At 41.9% G+C, this 23,382-nt stretch overlaps 1 protein-coding gene across 1 annotated transcript in view; it reads left to right on the top strand.

Moving 5' to 3' along the window:
- FRG1 (FSHD region gene 1) overlaps positions 1 to 23,382 on the top strand; it is a 44,262-nt gene that overhangs the window by 15,892 nt on the left and 4,988 nt on the right. The window contains exons 6-8 of the mRNA XM_082271118.1: positions 6,026 to 6,130; positions 11,331 to 11,422; positions 16,016 to 16,126. Coding sequence (XP_082127244.1) covers positions 6,026 to 6,130; positions 11,331 to 11,422; positions 16,016 to 16,126 — 308 coding nt within the window. The remainder of the gene's footprint in view (positions 1 to 6,025; positions 6,131 to 11,330; positions 11,423 to 16,015; positions 16,127 to 23,382) is intronic.

The raw sequence follows: 23,382 nt of genomic DNA on the forward strand, positions 1-23,382 counted from the left end.
CACTATTATTAACGGCTGTCAATCGGTAATATACAGGTGTTTTGTCTATGTGCTTCAAAGTTCGTTAATACTGAAAAGAATCATCTGACTTGTAGACCATTTTTGCCTCTAAAGTTACAGCTACTCTGTTGCAGAAACATTTACATACAAATGTATTTGTAAATACTTTCCCCAAGACCAACATTTCCAGAAGTGTCAGTCTCCTTTCTCCCCTACTGTGCTCATTGGTTTCTCCTGCTGAACCTTAAAGTGGAGTTCCACCCATTTTTGGAACTTTAGATCTATGTAATCCCCTTTAAAATGGCTTTTACCAATGGAAACTTTTTTTTGCTAGTAAATACCTTAATTTCGGCTTTATTCCTCCTCTCCTCACTTCCTGGTCCGATCGGCGATGACGTCATTCGGCGATCCGCAGTGTCTGCTGGGATGTATTCTTTTCCAGAAATCTCGCAGTAACTGTATTTGTACTGAGCCGTGCCTGCCCCGCCTCCGCCCCGCCTCCTCTCATTGAGTTGCATTGTATGAATGTATTAAGGCTGTTCTCTGCCCCGCCTCCGCCCCACCTCCTCTCATTGAGTTGCATTGTATGAATGTATTAAGGCTGTTCTCTGCCCCGCCTCCGCCCCGCCTCCTCTCATTGAGTTGTATTGCAATACAACTCAATGAGAGGAGGCGGGGCAGAGAACGGCCTTAATACATTCATACAATGCAACTCAATGAGAGGAGGCGGGGCGGAGGCGGGGCAGGCACGGCTCAGTACAGATACAGCTACTGCGAGATTTCTGGAATTGAATACATCCCAGCAGACACTGCGGATCGCCGAATGACGTCATCGCCGATCGGACCAGGAAGTGAGGAGAGGAGGAATAAAGCAGAAATTAAGGTATTTACTAGCAAAAAAAAAAAAAAAAAGTTTCCATTGGTAAAAGCCGTTTTAAAGGGGATTACATACAGCTATGTATTCCAACCTATTAAAAATGGGTGGAACTCCGCTTTAAATGCGTTATATAAACCTTCCTACCTTTACCTTGTGCTTATCACTTGCATAAGATGTACATTGATCATGTAGTTTCACAATGTAATTTGTTGCCCTGTGCACACTATAGTAGTGTAAATCTTCACATGAGACATGCAGCATGGCAGTGAACATGTTAAAGCATGACACTGTATGTAGTTTGGGAAGAAACAATGGGGTTGATTTACTGAAACTGGAGAGTGCAAAATCTGGTGCAGCTCTGCATGGAAACCAATCAGCTTCCAGGTTTTTTTGTCAAAGTTTATTTGAACAAGCTGAAGTTAGAAGCTGACTGGCTTCAATGCACAGCTGCACCCGATTTTGCACTCTCCCTTTTTTAGTAAATCAACAGCTATGTATCCTCGTTCCCAGGCAGAATAATAATTACAGCATAATAATAAACAGAGTTAACCATGCTGTAAGAGGTTTGCTTTCATCACTATAGCACTTCCACATTTATGATACAACAGAGGAAATAGCAAGGCATGCACTGGTCCCTGAATGACCCAGAACAAGAAGTTGCCTAACCCTTGGATAAGCTTGATAGATTAATAAATGGAAATATGAGAAACTGATCGGCTATGGCATTACAAACTGCAGTCTCAACATGTGAGCCCATCATTACTACTGTAGGTACGGCAAACAAACAACACAGGGATTATTATCACACAAATACCAAGTTAAATCAACAAAAACATTTCAAAGTCCCTTTAAAGCCTAGTACACACAAACCAAATGTCAGGCTGCATTGGCCGGTTAAATAGAAACCAGCCATCTTTCGGCCCCTGTGTACTGCAGACGGTCCAACAGAAGCTGGCTATTGTCAAAGGGGCATGACCAAAAAAAGGTCTGTCGATCGGCTCTCCATCTTGACCCCCTGTCAGAACACAATAGAACAGCAGGGTAGATCGCTGTACTAACGTCAGATAGTTAGTACAGCGGTTCCTCCTGAGCTGTCAGGATTTTTTTGTTCAGCCCTGCTGGGTTGAACGAAATAAAATACTAGTGTGTACTAGGCTTAAGTCCCTACTGGGTCCTGTAGTGATGCGGAGAGGAATCTGTGAGCAAAGTGAAGGATACTGGGAATAGTTACTCCCCGAGTGTTGGTTTTGGAAGCTTCAAGTGGTGATTCCTGCTCACTGAAATGGTGTTTGGTGGTGTTAGCTATGGGAGAGTTCAATGATCACTCCTGTTCTTAACAGGTACAGCAGTATTTAAAAGTTACATTTTTATGACATTCACTTTAAGTTGTTATGAACACCTCATACCTTTCAAGGAATATTCACACTTATGTGTTTTTGTTTTGATTTTGTTATGCATTTCCCATTTAAATCAATGTAAACACATAAAAAAAATGTAATAGATTGCGTTAAGACGTGCATCATGACACCTCTAGACACATTACAATACATCAGTTTACGTCATGATGTACATTGATTTTCTCATTAAAAACAAACATAGACGTGCGTTTGATGCGTTTTCTTGGAGAATATATCGGGGGGCAAAAAATGCATAGTTGTGAATTGGCCCTCCAATATGAGCTGAGGTTGATGGTGAAAACTAAATAGAATTGTGTACTGCACTTCCTGCAATCAGTCTATCATTTCATGTTTATCCTAAAGAAAACATACTCAGTTGGCCTTGTGCACTGCTATGCCTTGTTACTTTGAGAGAAGTGGGGCACTCATTGGCTGAAAGACATAAAATAAGGTATGCGAGCACTCTGGCTACTATTTTCCTGTCTGACAGCAAAAGGGGACCTCGGGCAGTAGACCTCCCTTCCTATCTAGTTAGGCAGTTCTCTGATGAAAATTTTCTACAGTAGTCATTTTATGTCTATTAAAAAATGTACAATTTCCATAGCATTTCAAAAATATTTCATATCCGTTTTCAGATTGCCTCTTACTACCCATCAGAGGGCCCCCTTACATCAGGTGTTGCCATCAGAGTGCCTGCTTTCATCAGGGGTCCCTATCAGAGTGCCCCCTAACATCAGGGGTTCCCTATCAGAGTGCCCCCTTACATCAAGGGTCCCTATTAGAGTGACCCCTCATATCAGAGTGTCCCCTTACATCAGGTGTTTCCATCAGAGTGCACTGGTATCTTTCAAGACTAGACAGATAGAAGGCAGGAAGGTGGAGCAGGCTGCAGGCATGGACAGAGGAAGTTCTAATTCTGTACTCCTGTGATGCTGGAAGCGGGTCACACATGTGATGTCAATTGTTGTTAGGATGCCAGACATCCTAGCTACCAATCACTGCAGAGGAGGTGGGAAACCTGCACTGGGGACAGGCTGGCTGGTGGTCCAGAGAGAACTGTCACTCAGTCTGGGCCCAGGCCTTGGTCTACCATTTAGTGATGCCTGCACTATAGTAATGCACTCGCCTAACCTCTAACTCTCCCCTCCAGTATTCTGTTTAGATATGGCTGGAGTTCAGGCATCTCTGCCTGTGCATCAGGGAGTTGTAGACTATTTTTGGATGGAGCGGACAGTGTTCTATCCCCCACAAAGTAATTACAGCAATCTGTGACCATAACATTTTGATGTCACCCTCATAGTCCTAAAAGCACAATGTCTAGATGAGCTACCATTGTCACTTGTAAGAAAAGAAACAGCCACACATCCAGGAATTCCAATAGCCTTTAATTTCCAAAGTGATGACACCGAAGACACCAACATAGGGTCACGTAGACGCATTTCACACATACATCTTGTGCTTAATCATTACCTGGTATTACTTGGTAATGATTAAGTCTTCCACGGAGGCGGGCCGGGGGTAGCACTCTATGGGATATTTCACCTCTGAGCTACCATCACACACCTGGAGCAGCATTTTCTCCCTTCAGTACCATTGTCACTTGGTTTATTTTTTCTGTACATTTCCATGGAAATATGTTTAAGGGCAGATAGTTCAGCATTTCTATTTCCTGTGCCCTCAAGTATATATATTCCATAGTGTGTATGTATATATGTGTGTGTGTGTGTATATATATATTACAGTGGTGATCGAAAGTTTGGGCACCCCAGGTAAAAATTTGTATTGTGCATAAAGAAGCCAAGGAAAGATGGAAAAATCTTCAAAAGGCATCAAATTACAGATTAGACATTCTTATAATATGTCAACAAAAGTTAGATTTTATTTCCATCATTGACACTTTCAAAATTACAGAAAACAAAAAAAATGGCATCTGCAAAAGTTTGGGCACCCTGCAGAATTTATAGCATGCACTGCCCCCTTTGCAAGGCTGAGACTTGCCAGTGTCATGGATTGTTCTCAATCATCATCTGGGAAGACCAGGTGATGTCAATCTAAAAGGTTTTAAATGCCCAAACTCATCTGACCCTGCCCCAACAATCAGCACCATGCGATCTTCTAAGCAGTTGTCTAGAAAACTGAAACTGTAAATAGTTGACGCTCACAAAGCTGGAGAAGGCTATAAGAAGATAGCAAAGCGTTTTCAGATGTCAGTATCCTCTGTTCAGAATGTAATTAAGAAATGGCAGTCATCAGGAACAGTGGAAGTTAAAGCAAGATCTGGAAGACCAAGAAAAATATCAGATAGAACAGCTCGCAGGATTGTGAGAAAAACAATTCAAAACCCACGTTTGACTGCACGATCCCTCCAGAAATATCTGGCAGACACTGGAGTCCTGGTACACTATTCCACTATAAAGAGAATCTTGTACAAATATGGTCTTCATGGAAGAGTCATCAGAAGAAAACCTCTTCTACATCCTCACCACAAAAATCAGCGTTTGAACTTTGCAAATGAACATATAGATAAGCCTGATGCATTTTTGGAAGCAAGTTCTGTGGACCGATGAGGTTAAAATTGAACTTTTTGGCCGGAATGAGCAAAGGTACGTTTGGAGAAGAAGGGGCACAGAATTTAATGAAAAGAACCTCTGTCCAACTGTTAAGCATGGGGGTGGATCAATCATGCTTTAGGGTTGTATTGCAGCCAGTGGCACAGGGAACATCTCACGAGTAGAAGGAAAAATGGATTCAATAAAATTTCTGCAAATTTTGGATGGTAACTTGATGCCATCTGTGAAAAAGCTGAAGTTAAAGAGAGGATGGCTTCTACAAATTGATAATGATCCTAAACACACATCGAAATCCACGGGGGATTACATCAAGAGGTGTAAACTGAAGGTTTTGCCATGGCCTTCACAATCTCCTGACCTCAACATAATTGAAAATCTATGGATAGATCTTAAAAGAGCAGTGCGTGACAGACAGCCCAGAAATCTCAAAGAACTGGAAGACTTTTGTAAGGAAGAATGGGCAAATATACCTCAAACAAGAATTGAAAGACTCTTGGCTGGCTACAAAAAGTGTTTACAAGCTGTGATACTTGCCAAAGGGGGCAGTACAAGATATTAACTCTGCAGGGTGCCCAAACTTTTGCAGATGCCATTTTTTTGTTTTCTGTAATTTTGAAAGTCTAAATGATGGAAATAAAATCTAACTTTTGTTGATATATTTTAAGAATGTCTAATCTGTAATTTGATGCCTTTTGGAGATTTTTCCATCTTTCCTTGGCTTCTTTATGCACATTAATACAAATTTTTACCTGGGGTGCCCAAACTTTCGATCACCACTGTGTATATATGTGTGTGTGTGTGTGTGTATATGTGTATATATAATATATATATCATTGTAATGGTGGACAATATTCAGGTTCCTAAAGTACAATGTATGGGATCCTGACCAAGATGGACAAATTGATAGAATTGATCTTTGAATCTTAGGTTTTTCATTCTGACTATCCCTTTATGAATCCGAAATGAGGGAATTGTTGTGTTCCCCTATTGTAATTCAAGATGTGTTTGCAATGTAAACATTTCTTTGTAGTGAAAAATGGTTACTGACTATATGGAAACCATTGTTAATCCAACTTTCACTGTAGATGAGTTTGCACATTAGGTGATAAAAAATCACTACTAGGAATAAAGCATATTACTTCAGTACTGAATGTAATAGAACAATATGCAATTATTTCCAGGGGAAAATGGCTTTGCTGGCGTCAAATAGCTGCTTTGTTGGCTGTAATGAAGAAGGAGACTTGGTAGCACAAAGCAAGACTGCTGGTGAGGGAGAAATAATAAAGGTAAGTTTTTATCACATTTTCATATTCCTTCATAGAAGCAGGAGTGGAGGGCTGGCAAAGTTGTTGAACTGTGAAGATCAATACAGTGCTAATTTATTTCTGAACCTTTTTAAGCGAGATTGAATGTGAATCAATGCAGTGTCGCAACATTTTTTATAAAAAGTAGTCAAAAGTACAGTATTTATTTTTCATTCGTTGACTGGCACAGAAAGTCAGAGACTGTCAGGTCCTACTACTGCCCACATGAAGTTTGGACACTGGCAAACAAAAAACATTTTGGCCAGCCTCAGGATAACCACTCTACCCTGCATGCCTCAGGTTTTTATTCTAGTGTTCTAGAAGGACGGGCATTTTTTTATTCAGTCTTGCTAGCATTTTTTTTAGTTTTTTTTTTTTCTCTTGAATTCTTTCATCAATTAACCGTACTCCACTAGACTGGACTGGACATGCAAAGGACCTTCATAGAGAAGTGTGAGTTTACAAAAAAACATACATACTCTCCTAGATGGCTGTCCCCCACTGGCTCTACACCAAGAACTGAGCAATCAAAAACAGCTGGTTGCTCAGTTCTCGGTCTTTAGTGAGCAGATAACCAGTGACTCAGTCTCCAGCTCTGCTCTGCCCCTCCAGTGCTCACTGGAGTACTGTGAAGGGGCAGAAGTGGCTGAGAGCCCGAGCTACCTGCTGATCAGGCATTTGGGTGGATCCTGACATTGTTGGGATCCTGCAGAGCCTGCACTGGCTCTGTGATGTCAGCCAACAGCAGAATATAGCCCTCTGTCGGCTGAATCTGGTACACAGGAGTGCACTCTTGTGATCCCCAGAAGTATGGATAAAAGTTGTGGCCATACTCCTCCTTTAAGGGACTGGACTCTGCTCTGAGAAACATTTCAGACCTGTGTACAAAAAGATCTTAAAAAGGATCTCTTTTCTTGGAGTCCGTTGAGGGGCACAGGCCTCACTCCTCTGTAACAAGCAAAAGCATGAACAAAAAGCACAAACTATAAAATGCTTAGTAAAGAAGGAGTTATCTGGTGCTTGGCATGCACTTTTTAAGTTTGCCAGTGTCTAGTCCGCCTGTAGGCCACAATAATACCCAATAGTATCTGAATTCTTGTGTCTCTCAATGGACTCCAAGAAAAGGGCTTTATGGTGAGTACAAAAATCTAATTATTTTGCTTTGTAGATAGGGGGAAATGTCAAAATACCTCTTTACCTCTTTACAGTAAAGGTTGTTAAATGTCAGGGAACTGCTGATACTGTCCAAGAAACATTGTAGCTTTAGTAATGTCATTGTGTTCATCCAGTTTAGCTTCATTCTCTTTTTAGTAAATGCAGTGCAGCCAGACTCATTGAGGGGAATTTAACAAAGCTGGAGCAGCCAGTATCTGGAGCAGCTGTGCATTGGCAACCAATCAGTTTCTATCTTTCATTTCCAAACCATAAAGTGGTAGTAAGCAATATCTACTGTATATTCTCCAAAAATAATCCATACACATCTACTGTATAATGGCCCTGTAATCTATTTTTTTTTTTAATCGTTTTACTATGTTTTTTGGCCGCTTTGTAAAAATGTATTTAAACTCCCAAACCTTTCTTTTTTCCCCCCTCACTTCACAATACCTGGTTTTGACAGGTACCTGCTCCCATTTCCACAATCTGAGCCCCCCCCCCAAGATTTCTGGAACATATCACAGGTCCCAGAAGACTACGGTACTATTCACAAAGCGCAGCTTGACTCGCACATAGCCAATAGGAAACCGGCTGTGAAGCTTCAAGGCTTCACTGACAGTTTTCCTTACTTACAATGTTGGCACCTGCACCCTAAGCCGATTAAAGAATCAGCTCTGGTGAGGAAATTACTGGATCCCTGGACATGTATATGTCCTTATATTAAAAGTCAGCAGCTACAGTATTTGTAGCTGCTGATTTTAATTTTTTTGGGGGGAGCCTGGAGCTCCTCTTTAATAATGCATATATTGTACAGCCCGGATAATGGGTTTAGCAGAGCACTGTACAAACTGCTCCCAGGTAGTGTAATACTTACAAACTTAGCTAAAGATGGTTGGCAGGGCTTTTCATATCGACACATAATATACCAGCACATGATTCAGTTTTAACAAGTCCACCTCCAATCCAGTGTTGCCCACTCTATGATATATACAGTACAAGTGCATCTACAACCCCATTTCCAAAAAAGTTGGGACGCTGTGTAAAATCTACTGTTCAAAAAAACAGAATGCAATGATTTGCAAATCTCTTAAACCCATATTTTATTTACAATAGAAAACACATCAGATGTTAAAACTGATAAAATGTAAAAATTGTAAGAAAAAAATAGGGTCATTTTGAAAATTGATGGCAGCAGCACATCTCAAAAAAGTTAAAACAGGGAAACAAGAAGCTGTCAAAGTAAGTGGTACTAAAAAGGAGGAACTGGAAGAACATTTTTTGCAGCTAAAAGGGTTATTTGGCAACAGGTCAGTAACATGATTGGGTATAAAAAGAGTACCTAGAGAGTCAGTGTATCAGCAAAAAAGCTAGGCAGAGGTTCACAAATCTGTGAAAATTGTTGAACAATTTCAGAATAGTGTTCCTTTAACATAAAATTCAGAATTTAAATATATCCTAATCTACAGTACATAACATCAACAGATTCTGAGAATCTGGAGAAATCTCTGTGTGCAAGGGACAAGGCCGAAACACAATATTAGATGCCCGTGATCTTCGGGTCCCCACATGGCATTACAGCCACTGCATTAAAAACTGACATGATTCTGTGATTGACATCACTGCGTAGACTCAGGAATACTTCCAAAAATCACTGTGAACACAGCTTTCCGTGCCATTATAAAATGCAAGCTAAAGCTTTTATCGTGCGAAGAAGCCATATCTGAACATGATCCAGAAACGCTGCCATCTTCTCTGGGCCAAAGCTCATTTAAAATGTTCTGTTGCAAAGTGAAATTGTTCTGTAGTCAGACCAATCTATATTTGACATTCTTTTCGGCAACCTTGGGAGTTGCACTTCCGCACTAAAGAGGAGAGGGACCTTCCCGCTTGTTATCAGTGCTCAGTTAAAAAGACCTGCATCTCTGATGGTACTGTATAAAGGTGCATTAGTACATATGGAGCGGGCAGCCTGCATATCTGGAAAAGCACCAATCAATGCTGAAAGATACTGCATGTTCAGGTTTTAGAGCAGCATATGCCCCCATTTAGAATATGTATTACCTTGCATGTTAGCAGGATAATCCAAAACGGTATACTGCATTTATGACAACAGCATGGCTTTGCAATAGAAGAGTCTGGTTGCCTAACTGGCCTGCTTGCAGTCCAGACCTTTCGCTAATTGAAAATATATGGCAGATCTTAAAGTGAAAAATACGACAAAGAAGACCAAGGACTGTTGAGAAGTTAGAATCCTATATCAGGCAAGAATGGGACAACCTTCCTCTCCCTAACGCCAACTACTGGTTTCTAGACATTTACAAAGTGTTTTTTTTTTTTAAAGAAGAGGGGATTCTACACCATGGTAAACATTGCCCTTCCCCAACCGTTTTAAAACCTGTTTCTGCCATCAATTTCAAAATACCCTATTTTTTTCCTAAAATAGTACATTTTCACAGTTTACACATTTGATGTTTTCTATTTTCTCTTGTGAATAAAATATGCGTTTATGAGGATTACAAATCATTGCATTCTGTTTTTTAAGTAGATTTTACACAGCTTCCCAACTTTTTGGAATTTAGATTGTATATTGGTTGGATAACACTAAATCTAATTGCTTCAGCTCTGGTCCCTGATTTCATAATGATCATCCTTACATTGTTGGAATTTGTCTCCTGTTCATGTGGAATATTGGACATAGGTATAGTATTCCATTTGTATCTGTATTCATTTTTGTACACTATATTGTCAAAAGTATTGGGACGCCTACCTTTTACATGAACTTTAATGGCATCCCAGTCTTACTTTGTCCATAGGGTTCAATATTGAGTTGGTCCACCCTTTGCAGCTATAACAGCTTCAACTCTTCTAGGAAGGCTGTCCACAAGGTTTAGGAGAGTGTCTTTTGGAATGTTTTACCATTCTTTCAGAAGCATATTTTGTGAGGTCTTGGGTGATCCAGGGCATTGAAAATGGGTCTTAGATGGGTATTCCAGCATGACCATGATCCACAACACACAGCCAAGGCAGCAAAGGAGTGGGCTCAAGAAGAAGCACATTAAAGCGGAGTTCCACCCAAAAGTAGAACTTCCGCTTTAGGTATTCTAACCCCCCTGACATGCCACATTTGGCATGTCATTTTTTTGGGGGGGGAGCGGGTACCTAGTTGTCACAGGTACCCGCTCCCACTTCCGCTCGGAGCGCCGCGGCGCCCTGAGCGGAAGTTGTCCTCTCCCCCTCCCTCCCTGCAATCTTCTGGGACATGTCAGAGGTCCCAGAAGATTGCCGGCCAATCAAGACGCGCAGCGCGACTCTCGCATGCGCAGTGGGTACCCGGCTGTGAAGCCGCAAACTGTCACAGCCGGGTGCCCACAGCAGTGATGCCGAGGGAGAGGATCGAGGCTTCGGGCGGCCGCATCGCTGGACCGTTGGACAGGTGAGTGAAATGGCTGGAACTCCGCTTTAAGGTCCTGGTGTGACCTAGCCAGTCACCAGACCTTAATCCTATAGAAAATATGTGGAGGGAGCTGAAGGTTTAAGTTACCAAACATCAGCCTCAAAACTTTAATGACTTGGAGAGTATCTGCAAAGAGGAGTGGGACAAAATCCCTTCTGAGATGTGTGCAAACCTGGTGGCCAAGTACAAGAAACGTCTGATCTCTGTGATTGCCAACAAGGGTTTTGCCACCAAGTACTAAGTCATGTTTAGGGAAGGGGTCAAATACTTATTTCACTCATTAAAATGCAAATCAATTTATAACTTTTTTTATAATGCTTTTTTTTTTCTGTTTTTTTTTTTTGTTTTTTTTTTTATTGTTGTGGTTATCCTGTCTCTCACTGTTAAAATAAACCTACCATTAAAATTATAGACTGTTCATTTCTTAGTCAGTGGGCAAACGTACAAAATCAGGAGGGAACCAAATACTTTTTTCCCTCCACTGTAAGGAGTTTTCCAGAGTCGTGTTAGTTGCTACTTTTTTGTACAGATCACCTTGTCCTCCTTAGCTCATGCATTCTCTGTTCATTATAGATCCGATGCTGTGCAGAGAGAGAATCAGGAAGCAAAGATGATATTCCTGATGAGGACAGAGGCAATGTTAAACAGTGTGAGCTCAATTATGTGTGAGTATCCAGCTTATTTGTAACTCCCATTTCATGGCTATTGTCTGTGATTTCCATTAGAACTACTTGGTATTTCTAGAATGACATATATAAACTGTGTCCATTTCGAGTAAATCTGTAGTCCTTCTTTTTTTTTTTTTTTTTTTTTTTTTTTTTTTTTTACTTTTTTTTTTTTTTTTTTTTTTGCATGTGAATGTGATCAGTTTAAAGTGAACCTGTGACCAGGCTTATAGACATTTAGGTATTTACAAATTATTCTCAAGCAGAAAATGGGCTTTAAAAACAAACAATCATTGATCTCTGTAGGTGCTGGTACTGGGGAGTAATTCATCCTTTAATGTTGCCAAAGAAGAACGAAAGTTATTACAGTAGTTCAGCAGCTCAGCTCACACTGCTCCCCCTCCTCGAGCCCTTGTTCTGTGTTTACCTAGAAATTTGAAGATTAGAATATTGGAAGGTTGCTTGAGTAATGTTGGGGAGGGGGGAGGAGAATCTGATTTGGCTAGAGAAACAAGTTCAGGCTTTTGCTGTGAAATGTGAGGATAAATTACTGCAAAATGCCTGCAGCTACAGAGGTCAGTGAAGGCTTGTTAAGAATATGTGAATACCTGGATGTTTATAGCCTGACCACCTAAATGTAAATAATCTTCTGAAATGGTCATTTTATGACTATTGTAGTGATGTTTCTCAGTTTCCTTTAGGAAATTCTAAGATGAGCTTGGCCAGCTTTATTGAGAGCCTGTTATTTTTAACTGTATTCCTTGATATACAGATGACCACTCAAGGAGGAATTTATAAATCTGTATGTAAAATACAGTTTTAAAAATATGGAACAGCAAACAACTGAAATTGTTAGAGTTGCATTAGAACTACTTTGTATATTTCAGTAATAACCCAAAATATATACCTTGAGGTGTGAAAGGGGTCTTAATCTGAAGCTGTTCTAATTTTCTGTAAAATGCAATGCAATATGGCAACTCAGAGGCTTTCCATTGGTGTATGGAATGTGTCCTCTCCTGCTTGTGACTTCTTCACTGATTTTTATAGAAGTTTGCACTAACATACAAGTCACACTTTAGCCATCCTCTGCAACAAAAGTATCAATTTTTGGTGACATACTTCCAAAGGGTTATTCACTTCTGAAGGGATGCAGACCCTGCATTTTCCTCATTAGAACACTACTAGTGCATCAACTAATTCATAATGAGAAAATCCCTCCCATTAAGATTCACTATGCAGACAACAAACAGCTTTTTTTTTAGAGCAGAAACAGAAAGGACTCTGCAAAAAAAAAAAAAATAAAATGTTTAATAAAATCACTGCAATGTACAGTTGTGTTCAAAATAATGGCAATACAACATCGCTAACCATATCACTGTTTTTGGTATAAATTATATTTCTTTATGGCAAATAATTTACTAGTAGGTGTAGTAAAGTAATAGAAAACCAACCGACCCAACAGTCACGACATGCATTGAATCATTAATTGAAAGGGGCGTGTTCAAAATAATAGCAGTGTGGAGTTCAATTAATGAGGTCATTCAAGCTGTAAAAAAACAGGTGTTAAGCAGGTGGCAATTATTTAAGGATGAAGGCAGCAAATGTTGTACATGCTGGGTATAGTGCATTTCTCTCTGAAAATCTGAGTAAATGGGTCATTCCAGACAAACGGTGAGTTTTCATTAAAATTTTTATTGGAGAGGACAAAACATATAAAAAAGTGCAGCAACTGATAGGCTGCTCAGCTAAAATGATCCCAAATGCTTTAAAACGGCAAACAAAACCAGAAGGACATGGAAGAAAACGGAAAACTACCATGAAAATGAATCAAAGAATGGCCAAAATGGCAAACACTCCGCCAATAATCATCTCCAGAGTGATCAAAGAAGGTCTAAAGCTTCCCTTGAGTACTGTAACAATTAGAAGACACCTATGTGAAGCTAACTGTCGGCAATAAGTCCCCGCAAAGTCCCATTGTGCAAAAGACTACATTTGCTGAAGAGGTTACAATTTGTCAAAGAACACGTTGACTGGCCTAAAGAGAAATGGCGCAACATTTTGTGGACTGATAAAAGCACGATTGTTCATTTTTGGTCTAGGGGACACAGACAGTTTGTCAGACAAACCGGAACACTGAATTCAAGCCACAGAAGACAGTGAAGCATGGTGGTGCAAGCATCATGATATGGGGATGTTTCTCAAACTATAGCGTTGGGCCTATTTATCTCATACCAGGGATCATGGATCAGTTTGAATACATCAAAATACTTGAAGTGGTCATGTTGCCTTATGACGCAGAGGAAATGCCCTTGAAATGGGTGTTACAACAAGACAACGACCCCCCCAAATACACCAGTACGTAAGCAGCATCTTGGTTCCAGACAAACAAGATTAACATTATGGAGTGGCCAGCCCAATCCTTGGACCTTAATCCTCCTGGGCTGGAATACCTGTTCACAGTTGTCAGAAGTTGGTCGACTCCATGCAACACAGATGTGAAGCAGTTCTCAGAAACAGTGGTTATACAACTAAATATTCAGTGATTCGCAGCTAAGTCTTCAAGCATGTTTCAGTTTATATAGTAAATGTTTGAGTTTGTAAAGAAAAATGAAGACACTGCTATTTTTTGGAAAAGCCTAATATTCCTTTTTCTTCACTTTCTGACAAGTAATAACAAATAATAAAAAAAAAAGCTATTCTAAGGATTTTGAGCGTTACTCACTTTTTTAAACACACTGCTATTATTTTTAGCACAATTGTATATGGATCACCCATAGGGGATTTTTTTTATTTTTTAACAAAAGTGGAGTTACAAGATTGAGCATAGATTATTTATTTTCAAGAAAATTTGGAATTGCCTTTTAGTGCCGGTTCACACTTCTGCGGATGCGCTGATTGCATGTAATTCGGAGCGCACTGCTCCTTCATTACATGCGATCTCCTGTGCGGATGCGAATTCAGCCATACACTTTGTATGGCTGAATTCGCAGCGCGTCCGCAGAAAACACGCACAGGAGGCATTTTTTTGAGCCACCTCAGAATCAGATCGCACAGTGGTTCACACTTGTGCGATCCGATCCTGTGTGAACTGTCCGATCTCACTGCGATATGCGATCAAACTGGGGGTGTCGTTAACATTTAATTGACACCCCCAGCGTATCGCATATGGCAGTGTGAACTGCCAGATGTGCGTTTGCGATGCGGGAACAGGCTGCGAATTCGCAGCCTTCCCGCATAGCACAAGTGTGACACGGCACTTAAAGATTGATCATTGTTTATTTTCAAGCAAAATATTTTTTACCCATCAAAACAAAGAAATGATTGACTTTGCTTGAATTTTTTACCAAGTAACAACTGTCTGTAGCATCTCCTTATTTTAAAACAATATTTTGGTTTTAAAAAACTATTTTTTTAATTAAGCTGCAGTTCTTTAGAGCCGGTTCACACTGATGCGGCTGCGGCGATCGCATGTAATGCGATCGGCTGTGTGGTGCGACTTTAGCCATACACTTTGTATGGCTAAATTCGCACCGCACCCGCAGCAAAGACGCACAGGATCCTTTTTGGCAGCCGCATCAGGATCGAATCGCACAGTGGTTCACACTTGTGTGATCCGATCCTGTGCGAACTGCAAGATCGCACTGCGATATGCGATCAAACCGGGGGTGTCGTTAAGATTACATTGACACCCCCAGCGTATCGCATATGGCAGTGTGAACTGCCGGGGGTGCGTGTGCGATGCGGGAACAGGCTGCGAATTCGCAGCCTTCCCGCATCGCATTAGTGTGAACCGGGGCTAAGTACTGTTGATTCAAACCCCAACTGCTTGACTTTTTCAATTTCACCTTTTTACAGAAGATAATCACTAAACTTTTGGTGTCCTATTAAAAAAAAAAAAACATGAAAAATTTGCCTTTTTTTTATTAACTTTGTACCCAAGCACCAAGCTGTGGTTGGAAAACTCTTTCATCATACACAGTCTGTCATTCACCACTCTTGTTAAATAAATGCTTGTGTTGAGTGTTGAGTGTATTGACAACCCCTTCTTCATATGCCTTTTTAGCAAATGATTACATTGTAGTGGCAGATAAGCTGTTTTACATTTCTATGAGTAATGTCACACACTGTTTTTGGCACTTATCTGCTCTGAGTAATGTGTGACTGTAGCACTGTATGACTATGCGCATTACACCGGCATATTACAGTTGATTACTTTTTCTGTGAAACGCTATCATAAAGAAGATGCCGTTTTCAAATTATTTGCTGGCTTATGTGACATTAAGCTTGAAATATTATGCATTTATTTCCTCCTAGAAATGCTCTTTTTATATGACATCACCTTTTTAAATGTATTCAATGTAATCAGCATTTTACGTACAGAAAAGTAATCGATCACATGCTCCAAATGTTCTCTAAAGCGACCTTTTATTGTCCTCCAGCCTTGATGATCGTCTGCTTTAGCTGAAAGTAAAATGATTACAACAACCAATGTGTGAAAATGTATTTACCTGAGATTGTTCCGTGCAGTGTTATCATCAACCTCCATGTTGTAATCCTAATTCTTAATATTTGCATGCTATTCATTTTTTTTAGCAAGAAATTTCAAAGTTTCCAGGACCGTAAACTTAAAGTGAGCAAAGAGGATCACCGAGAGCTTAAGAAGGCAAGGAAAGATGGAAACTTTCATGAGACACTTCTGGACAGGTGAATTAATATTTCCAGTGCTTGATGCAATATGTCTGATAAAAACAAGTTGGTTACTTGTTTTTTTTTTTATTATTATATATCTATGGAAAAGGGAAAACAGTTTTCTTTCTCAGCCATTGAGATGTATAGGAAGTCATAGTTACATAGTTGAGACATCTAGGAAGTCTTTTTATTCTTCAGGTTATACTGCCACCTACACAAGGATTGAACACTGGAAACATAGAAAACTGTAGGCCAGCTCAGGAAACCTCTCCTACTACCAGTATGCCTCAGATTTTTTTCTAGTATCCTAGGAGAATGGGCAAATTTTCTTCAGCTCTTTTGTATGAATGACTGGTCTATATTTATTATTATTACTATTTTTTTTTTTTGTTCTTCAAACAAGATTCCTCCCTACATTACTACTCCCTACATTAACAACAATCTGTAGTAGCCATTCAGTTTACTTTTTGGATTGCTGCATGAAGACCTTGTTGGACTAGACTGGATAGCCTGGAAGTGACTTTCAGGTATTGGGTTCCATGTAGGGCATTTTTCAGACTATATTCGTAACAAGTTATCCACGGCCTACTTTCCAGAGTAAAGAGCTGCCAGTATTGCCTCTCTTGCCCTGTCTCCAAAGACTCACCCCACGAGTAGACTGGTCATGCTGAGCCTCGGTAGCTACCTCGTTTATATTGGTTGCTGGTACTTTTAACCTATCTGCATAAGGTAGGTAAAGTGTAGAATGTGTGCTCCCCACTCTCTTCCCTGCCATATAGCATCAGGGAAGCATCTTCCTATTGCTGCTCCCACTTGCAAAGAGTCACATGGATATACAATTTTCGGTCTGTTTCTGCTGCCTGCCTACAGTGACTTTCTGGTCATCGGATCCTCATTTGCTACCAGCTATTTGAGTTTTGTGAGTACCTGAGACCTTCACTTGTATCTTGAGCTTTGCCACCATGTGGTCAGCTAATCCAGATTCAGCCAGACAACTCGACGGTGGTGTACAACATTCATCAGGGAGGAACCCTGAAGTCAAAGTTCAGCAAGAGATGAAGATAATTTTCTGTTCTGGGTAGAACTTCATGTTCCAGCCCTGTTCTTTGTAGACACCCCAGGCATGGACACAGGCAGACTTCCCTGGCCAGTAAAGTCTGTAAATGCGGAATTGGTTCCTACACCTGGAGGTGTACCAGGACATGTATCCTAGGTGGGGGATACCGGATGAGGACCTTCTAGCCCTCAGGTCCAACAAACTGGACAGGTTTGTGTCCAAGTACAGGAATTCTCTAGTGAAAGCAGTGGATGTTCTAGTGGTCTAGGCAAGGCAAAATTCACTTGTTTGGAGTCTTGGGACTTCCAGTTTAGAGGAGATTCTCAGCGGAAAGAATCCTTTCCTTTCTACAGCTGGGTCTGGGACTACATTTGGCTCTTTGTACTATCAAGGTCAGACTTCTGCTCTTTCTATCTTGTTTCAGAGACTGTTGGCCTATCAATTCTTAAGATCTTTGTATGGGGGTCTCCCATGTAGATTGGCTTGTTCATTCCCCTGTGACTCCTCAGTCTGGTTCTTTCTGTGCTTCAGAAATTGCTAACCCATTAGAGACCTTTCTTTCTGTACTTTCACTCAGAAGGTGTTTTTCCTTGTAGCCATCAATTCTTTGGGGCATGTGTCTGAACTCGCGGTCCTATCCTGTAACAAACATTTTCTCCTTTTTGTATAGGGACATTGTGGTGTTGAGGCCCAGCACTTCTTTCTTACCTGTTTTGAAAAGTTTATAGATAGGTGACTCCTATCCTCATTTATTACTGATTCCAAATTAATATCTACTGAAGTAGGGAACAGATACAAAAAGATACACTCTGCATCTTTCCGAATCACTATTCTGTTTATTTGGCGCAATTGGATTTTTTTTTTCTCCACATGGTATCCCATTACTATTACAATTGTGCTTTTATAGTAACAAGGGATGTAACACAGGCAGGCTACGTTCTTATTAGGACTCGAAAGAATGTGAATATGTAATCAAAACATGGTTTTATACAGAATTTACCATTTCTTTCACAATCTCCTCCCTTTTGATTAACATTTTACATTTTGATCATTAACCATTTTGTTTATTAACCATACCTTCTATCACCACTTTACATTTAGATGGAGCTAGTCCCAGCCTAGGACGCAAACTCCATTGGGGAAAATCTATTAGCCCAGAGTAGCTATAAAATTACAAAATGGCCTCTTATTGTGAATTAAACTTGCATAAAGACAAATGGTTGATAAAAAATATTTACAGAGTAATTGGCTGTACACTCAGATCCTGTAGCAAGAATGGCATTGTAGCCTAATTGTGAACATACTAACTTATCAGCATAATTAACATGGTTCCAAACCTAATGTGCTGTAGGATCCCCCCAGCCCCCTTGTACTTACTTGAGCCAGACCTGTGCTTGAGAGCAGCGGCTCTCTCCCTCCTCACTGGGCAAATTGATAGCAGTGGGAGCCATTGGTTCCTGCTGCTGCCACTCAAATCCTGTGGCCAGGGGATGGGGCTGAGCCACACTGTGTCTAAATGCTCAGAAGCGAGCCTGCACGAGTGCCCCCCTAGAAGTTGGCTTTTTGTTTTTCTTTTCTTAGAAGATTGTTCTTCTAAACATCTTAAAGAACTAACCACAGATCTTAATGTAGGCTGCATCAAATCCTTCTGTTTCTTCTTGTAAACACTAACACTGCTACAAAACGGCTAGTGAACGGTTGGCGACGGCCCAGCGGGCACTGATACAGGCTGACACCCCCATGGTGCGCACGGCATGGCTTGAGGCTAAACGGGACTTTGACACTTGGGCAGATAGGGTTGAAATGATTCACAAAGCACATCTCGCGGCGACATTACACCGCTTCGGTAACAAGGCCGGGAAACTGCTTGCCCGGTTATGCAAGGGCCCGATGTCCACCACGCACATAGGCTCGTTACGGAACAAATCGGGAGTGGTGGACTCCACTCCGCAAGGGGTGCAGGGGATCATGCGCGAGTTCTACGCCTCCGAGGCCATGGACAGCTCAGTAGCTGATTTTTTCCTATCTGGGACTGAAATCCCCAAAATATCCGAAGAGCATTTAAATACACTTAACGCCCCGATCACGGCGGACGAGATTGCGTCGACTATAAAACATCTTGCAGCCAATAAGTCTCCGGGCCCCGATGGTCTTTCCGGGGAATTTTACAAATTAGTCTCCCCTGGTGTGATCCCGACTCTAGTGGACGTGTACTCTTCAATTTGGCACGGCGGACCCTATCTCCAGACGGGTAACCAAGCCATTATCAAGCTTCTCTCGAAGAAAGGGAAAGATCCGCTGGAGCCGGGCTCATACCGGCCCATATCCCTATTAAATCTTGATGTCAAGATCCTGTCTAAAATTGTAGCCACGCGCCTGGCCAATATCATGCCGCATCTGATCCACCCCGCGCAGTCTGGGTTCACCAAGGGTCGCTCGGCCACTGTTAACATAAGGAAGGTCCTGGTTGCTCTGGACCAGGCTCGCATACATCCTGGCCGAGACATGGCTATTGTGACTCTCGACGCCGAAAAGGCATTTGACAATGTCAACTTCCAATGGCTGAGTCGGGTTTTGCACAGCATGGGCTTTAGTGGACCCTTTGTGAATCTCATCACTTCCATGTATCTTACACCATCAGCCAGATTGTGTGTAGGGGGGGCGCTTACGGACGAGTTTAGATTACACAAAGGCACTAGACAAGGCTGCCCCCTATCGCCGCTGTTGTTTAACCTCGCTCTAGAACCCCTCTCCCGGTATCTACTGACCAGAGCCCCTCTCCATGGTATTCGCATAGGCTCTCAGGAGCTGCGCATATCCCTTTTTGCAGATGATGTTCTACTGTTTACTTCAAACCCCACAGAAGACATCCCCGTAATAGTTTCCACGTTCAACAGATTCAGACAGTGCTCGGGTCTCAAGATAAACTATTCTAAAAGCGAGATCCTCCCCTTGGGTACTGGCCCCCCTCGTCCATGGGAAAGGGAATCCCCATTCATGATTGCATCTAATCACATCACCTATCTGGGTATCAAGATAGGACGCACTCCGGCATCAATTTACACTCTGAACTACCCCCCCCCCCCTGTTGTCCAAAATAACGAAGGAACTGGAAAACTGGAAGGAACTGCCGCTGTCGCTTTTGGGGAGATGCCACCTTATTAAGATGGTTAGCTTTGCCCGCCTTCTCTATCTCCTGCAAACTCTTCCCCTATTAATCAGACATAAAGATGCGCAGACCCTGCAGAAAACTTTCTCCCGATTTCTATGGCGGGGAAAGAGACCGAGAATCTCGTATAACAAATTGCAACTCTCCAGAAGCGACGCGGGTATTAACTTGCCTAATCTGAGAATGTATAATCTGTCTTGTTTGCTCAGGGCTGCTCTGGACTGGGTATCTCAGACCTCACATTACTCCAATTATGAGCTTGAGTCTCAGATGGCCAGTCCATTCTCCCTAACTGCTCTCTTACATGCCAAATGGGTGACGTTATGCCCTGATCTACGTCAAAATGTACTTTTGAGGGACACTGTCATAGCGTGGAGGGAGGTTCGAAAACTACTGAAACTGCCAATACACTTTTCCAAATTCCTTCCAATACGGGGTAACCCGAATTTCACTCCAGGATTGACCCATTCCGTGTTCCACCAATGGGAGGAGAAGGGTTTGAATACCTTCGGACAACTATGCGACACCAGCTCGGGTACTCCCCTCCCCTTCCGGGTCGTTAAAGATAAATTCGGTGTCCAGGACAAGGACATTTTCTATTGGACACAATGTATTCACTATCTCTCCTCAACTACTGGGAAACCAGGGTCCCGCTTTCATTTGTCTTTAATTGACTCCCTGCTGGATGCTGACACCTATACTATTTCCTCGATCTACAAGCCCCTCTTGCGACAATGCCCGCCGGCCTTGTCCACCTCTACTGCCTCCAATTGGCTTAAGGACTTTCCAGGCAATGACACGTTACCCAATATGGTCAAGGGTCTCCACACCACCCTTGCTCTAACTCCTAACTCAATTTGGAAAGAGACCCAACTAAAAATCTTTCATCGGGCGCATATTCCTTTTCTATCGGACAAAACCATGCCGGACGCCCACAAATGCCCTTTGTGTCTGGTGGTAAGACCTTCACTCCACCACAAATTTTGGTCCTGCCCCGGTATAAGTCACTTTTGGGACCAAGTCCTTTTGTACATTACAGACGTGACCAAGTTCAGCCTACCCAAGGACCCTATGATACTCCTGTTCGGCCACTGGGACAAGCGACTCCAAAAATGGTCTAGCCCCCCTTCTGGGACACCCCGTGTGTGGATCCTGACTTGTCTACTGATCGCCAGGAGGACTATCCTAAGCAACTGGATCTCCACATCTCCTCCATCTCTCTCTCGGGTCAGATCAGAGCTCTCCACACTTCTCACAATAGATATCGCCAATACGGACTTCTCAGCCTTATCTTCAAGGGAACTCTTCCACCTGAAATGGGACAGATTTATCACTCACACCTTTCCCCAGACTGATCCCACTATGGCTCAATACAGGTTTAACTTCAGAGACTCTCCCAGGACCTTACCCCCACAATCAGATTCACCTTCCAACCTCAAGGACTATTGAGGCTCCCCCCCCCCTCTCCCTCTCCTCCCACCTCCCCCCTACTTTGCCAGCAGACGTTCTCTGCTCGGACCTCCTTTATGCTTAAAGTATGAAAATGTTTTTGTTACAGCTGTTGTTGTATTCTGTGTAATGTCTGATAAATTTTCAATAAAAAAAAAAAAAAAAAAAACACTAACACTGGCTTCTCATTCCACCATCTCTATGGTCTCAAGGATCTGGTTCCATCCTTTCCTGTCATGGCACACACTACTAGATCTATGAGTGCTTTTTGTGATTTTTAGCAACTGGTTCCCAGATTCGAAAGACTGCCACCTGGTCTTCTTTTCGCACATTCTTTAAGTTCTACGCAGTGGACGATACCAGCTTTGGGCTTAAAGTGATTGTAAACGATCACTTTGTAAAACAAGCACATTCAGTTTAAAATAGAAATGAAAGGCAAAACATTTGTATATACATATAAAACCATTATAAATATTTTTCCATCTTTTTTAAGTGATTACATTCCCTCTGTTCTCAGCTGCATAGGAGTACACTGAGCTTCCCAGTAAATGGCTTAGTTTGGTCAGTTTTTAATATGAAAGCTGAGGGACTGGCAGGAACACCATGGATTTCACACAAAGGAAGCAATTCAAATATAACTTTTTTTCATACAAGTACATGGTACAGCAGGCACATATCAGGAATATGAAATGTTGGGGTAACATATGCTTTAAGGTCTTCAGGCGGCACTCTGAGCTGCAGGCAGTCCTTAACCACTTACCAACCGCCAGCAGTACACATACGGCGGCAGGTCGGCTCTGTGCCGTGAAACAACGTAACTGTACTGCGCTTTGCGGGACCGCGATTGGGGATGCCCATTCGCCGCATGGGAAGCTGATCTGCTGGTCCAGCGGCTGCGGTTGCCGCCATGCACCCACAATCTCTCCCCGTGGAGACAGAATGGCGGTCTGCCGTTTTAAACACGGCAGACTACTTTTCTATCAGCAATGAACACAGGGCTCCTGTGTTCCTCTTATTAAGGAACACAGGTCTCTGTGTTCATGCAGAAAGCCCCCTCCCCATAAGTTAGAAAGCACCCCCTAGGGACACATTTAACCCTTTGATCACCCCTTCCCTGCCAGTGCCATTAGTACAGTAACTGTGCATATTTTTAGCACTGATTACTGTAGTAATGTTATTGGTCCCCCCAAAAGTGTCAAAAATGTCAGCTAGGTGTCCGATCTGTCCGCCGCAATGTTGCAGTCTTGCTAAAAATCGCTGATCGCTGCCAATTCTAGTAAAAAATTAAATTAAAATGACATAAAGGTGGGTATGGGGAAAAATCATAAGAGCAGCCTAAAAACAACATCAAACGAGGATATTTGCAACCGGTCAGAGTTACGAGGTTTGTATACCAATGCCAGAAGCCTGGCCAACAAGATGGGGGAGCTGGAGCTGCTGATGTTTGAGGAGGACTTAGATTTTGTGGGGATAACAGAGACTTGATTCGACAGCTCTCGTGATTGGATGGCGACCATTCAGGGGTATTCCCTTTATGGCAGGGATAGAGAAGGTAAAAAAGGGGGAGGGGTATGTCTGTATATTAAGAACAGTGTA

The sequence above is a fragment of the Pelophylax lessonae genome, assembly GCF_965119305.1.
Source record: "Pelophylax lessonae genome assembly, chromosome: 1".
Classification (NCBI taxonomy): domain Eukaryota; kingdom Metazoa; phylum Chordata; class Amphibia; order Anura; family Ranidae; genus Pelophylax; species Pelophylax lessonae.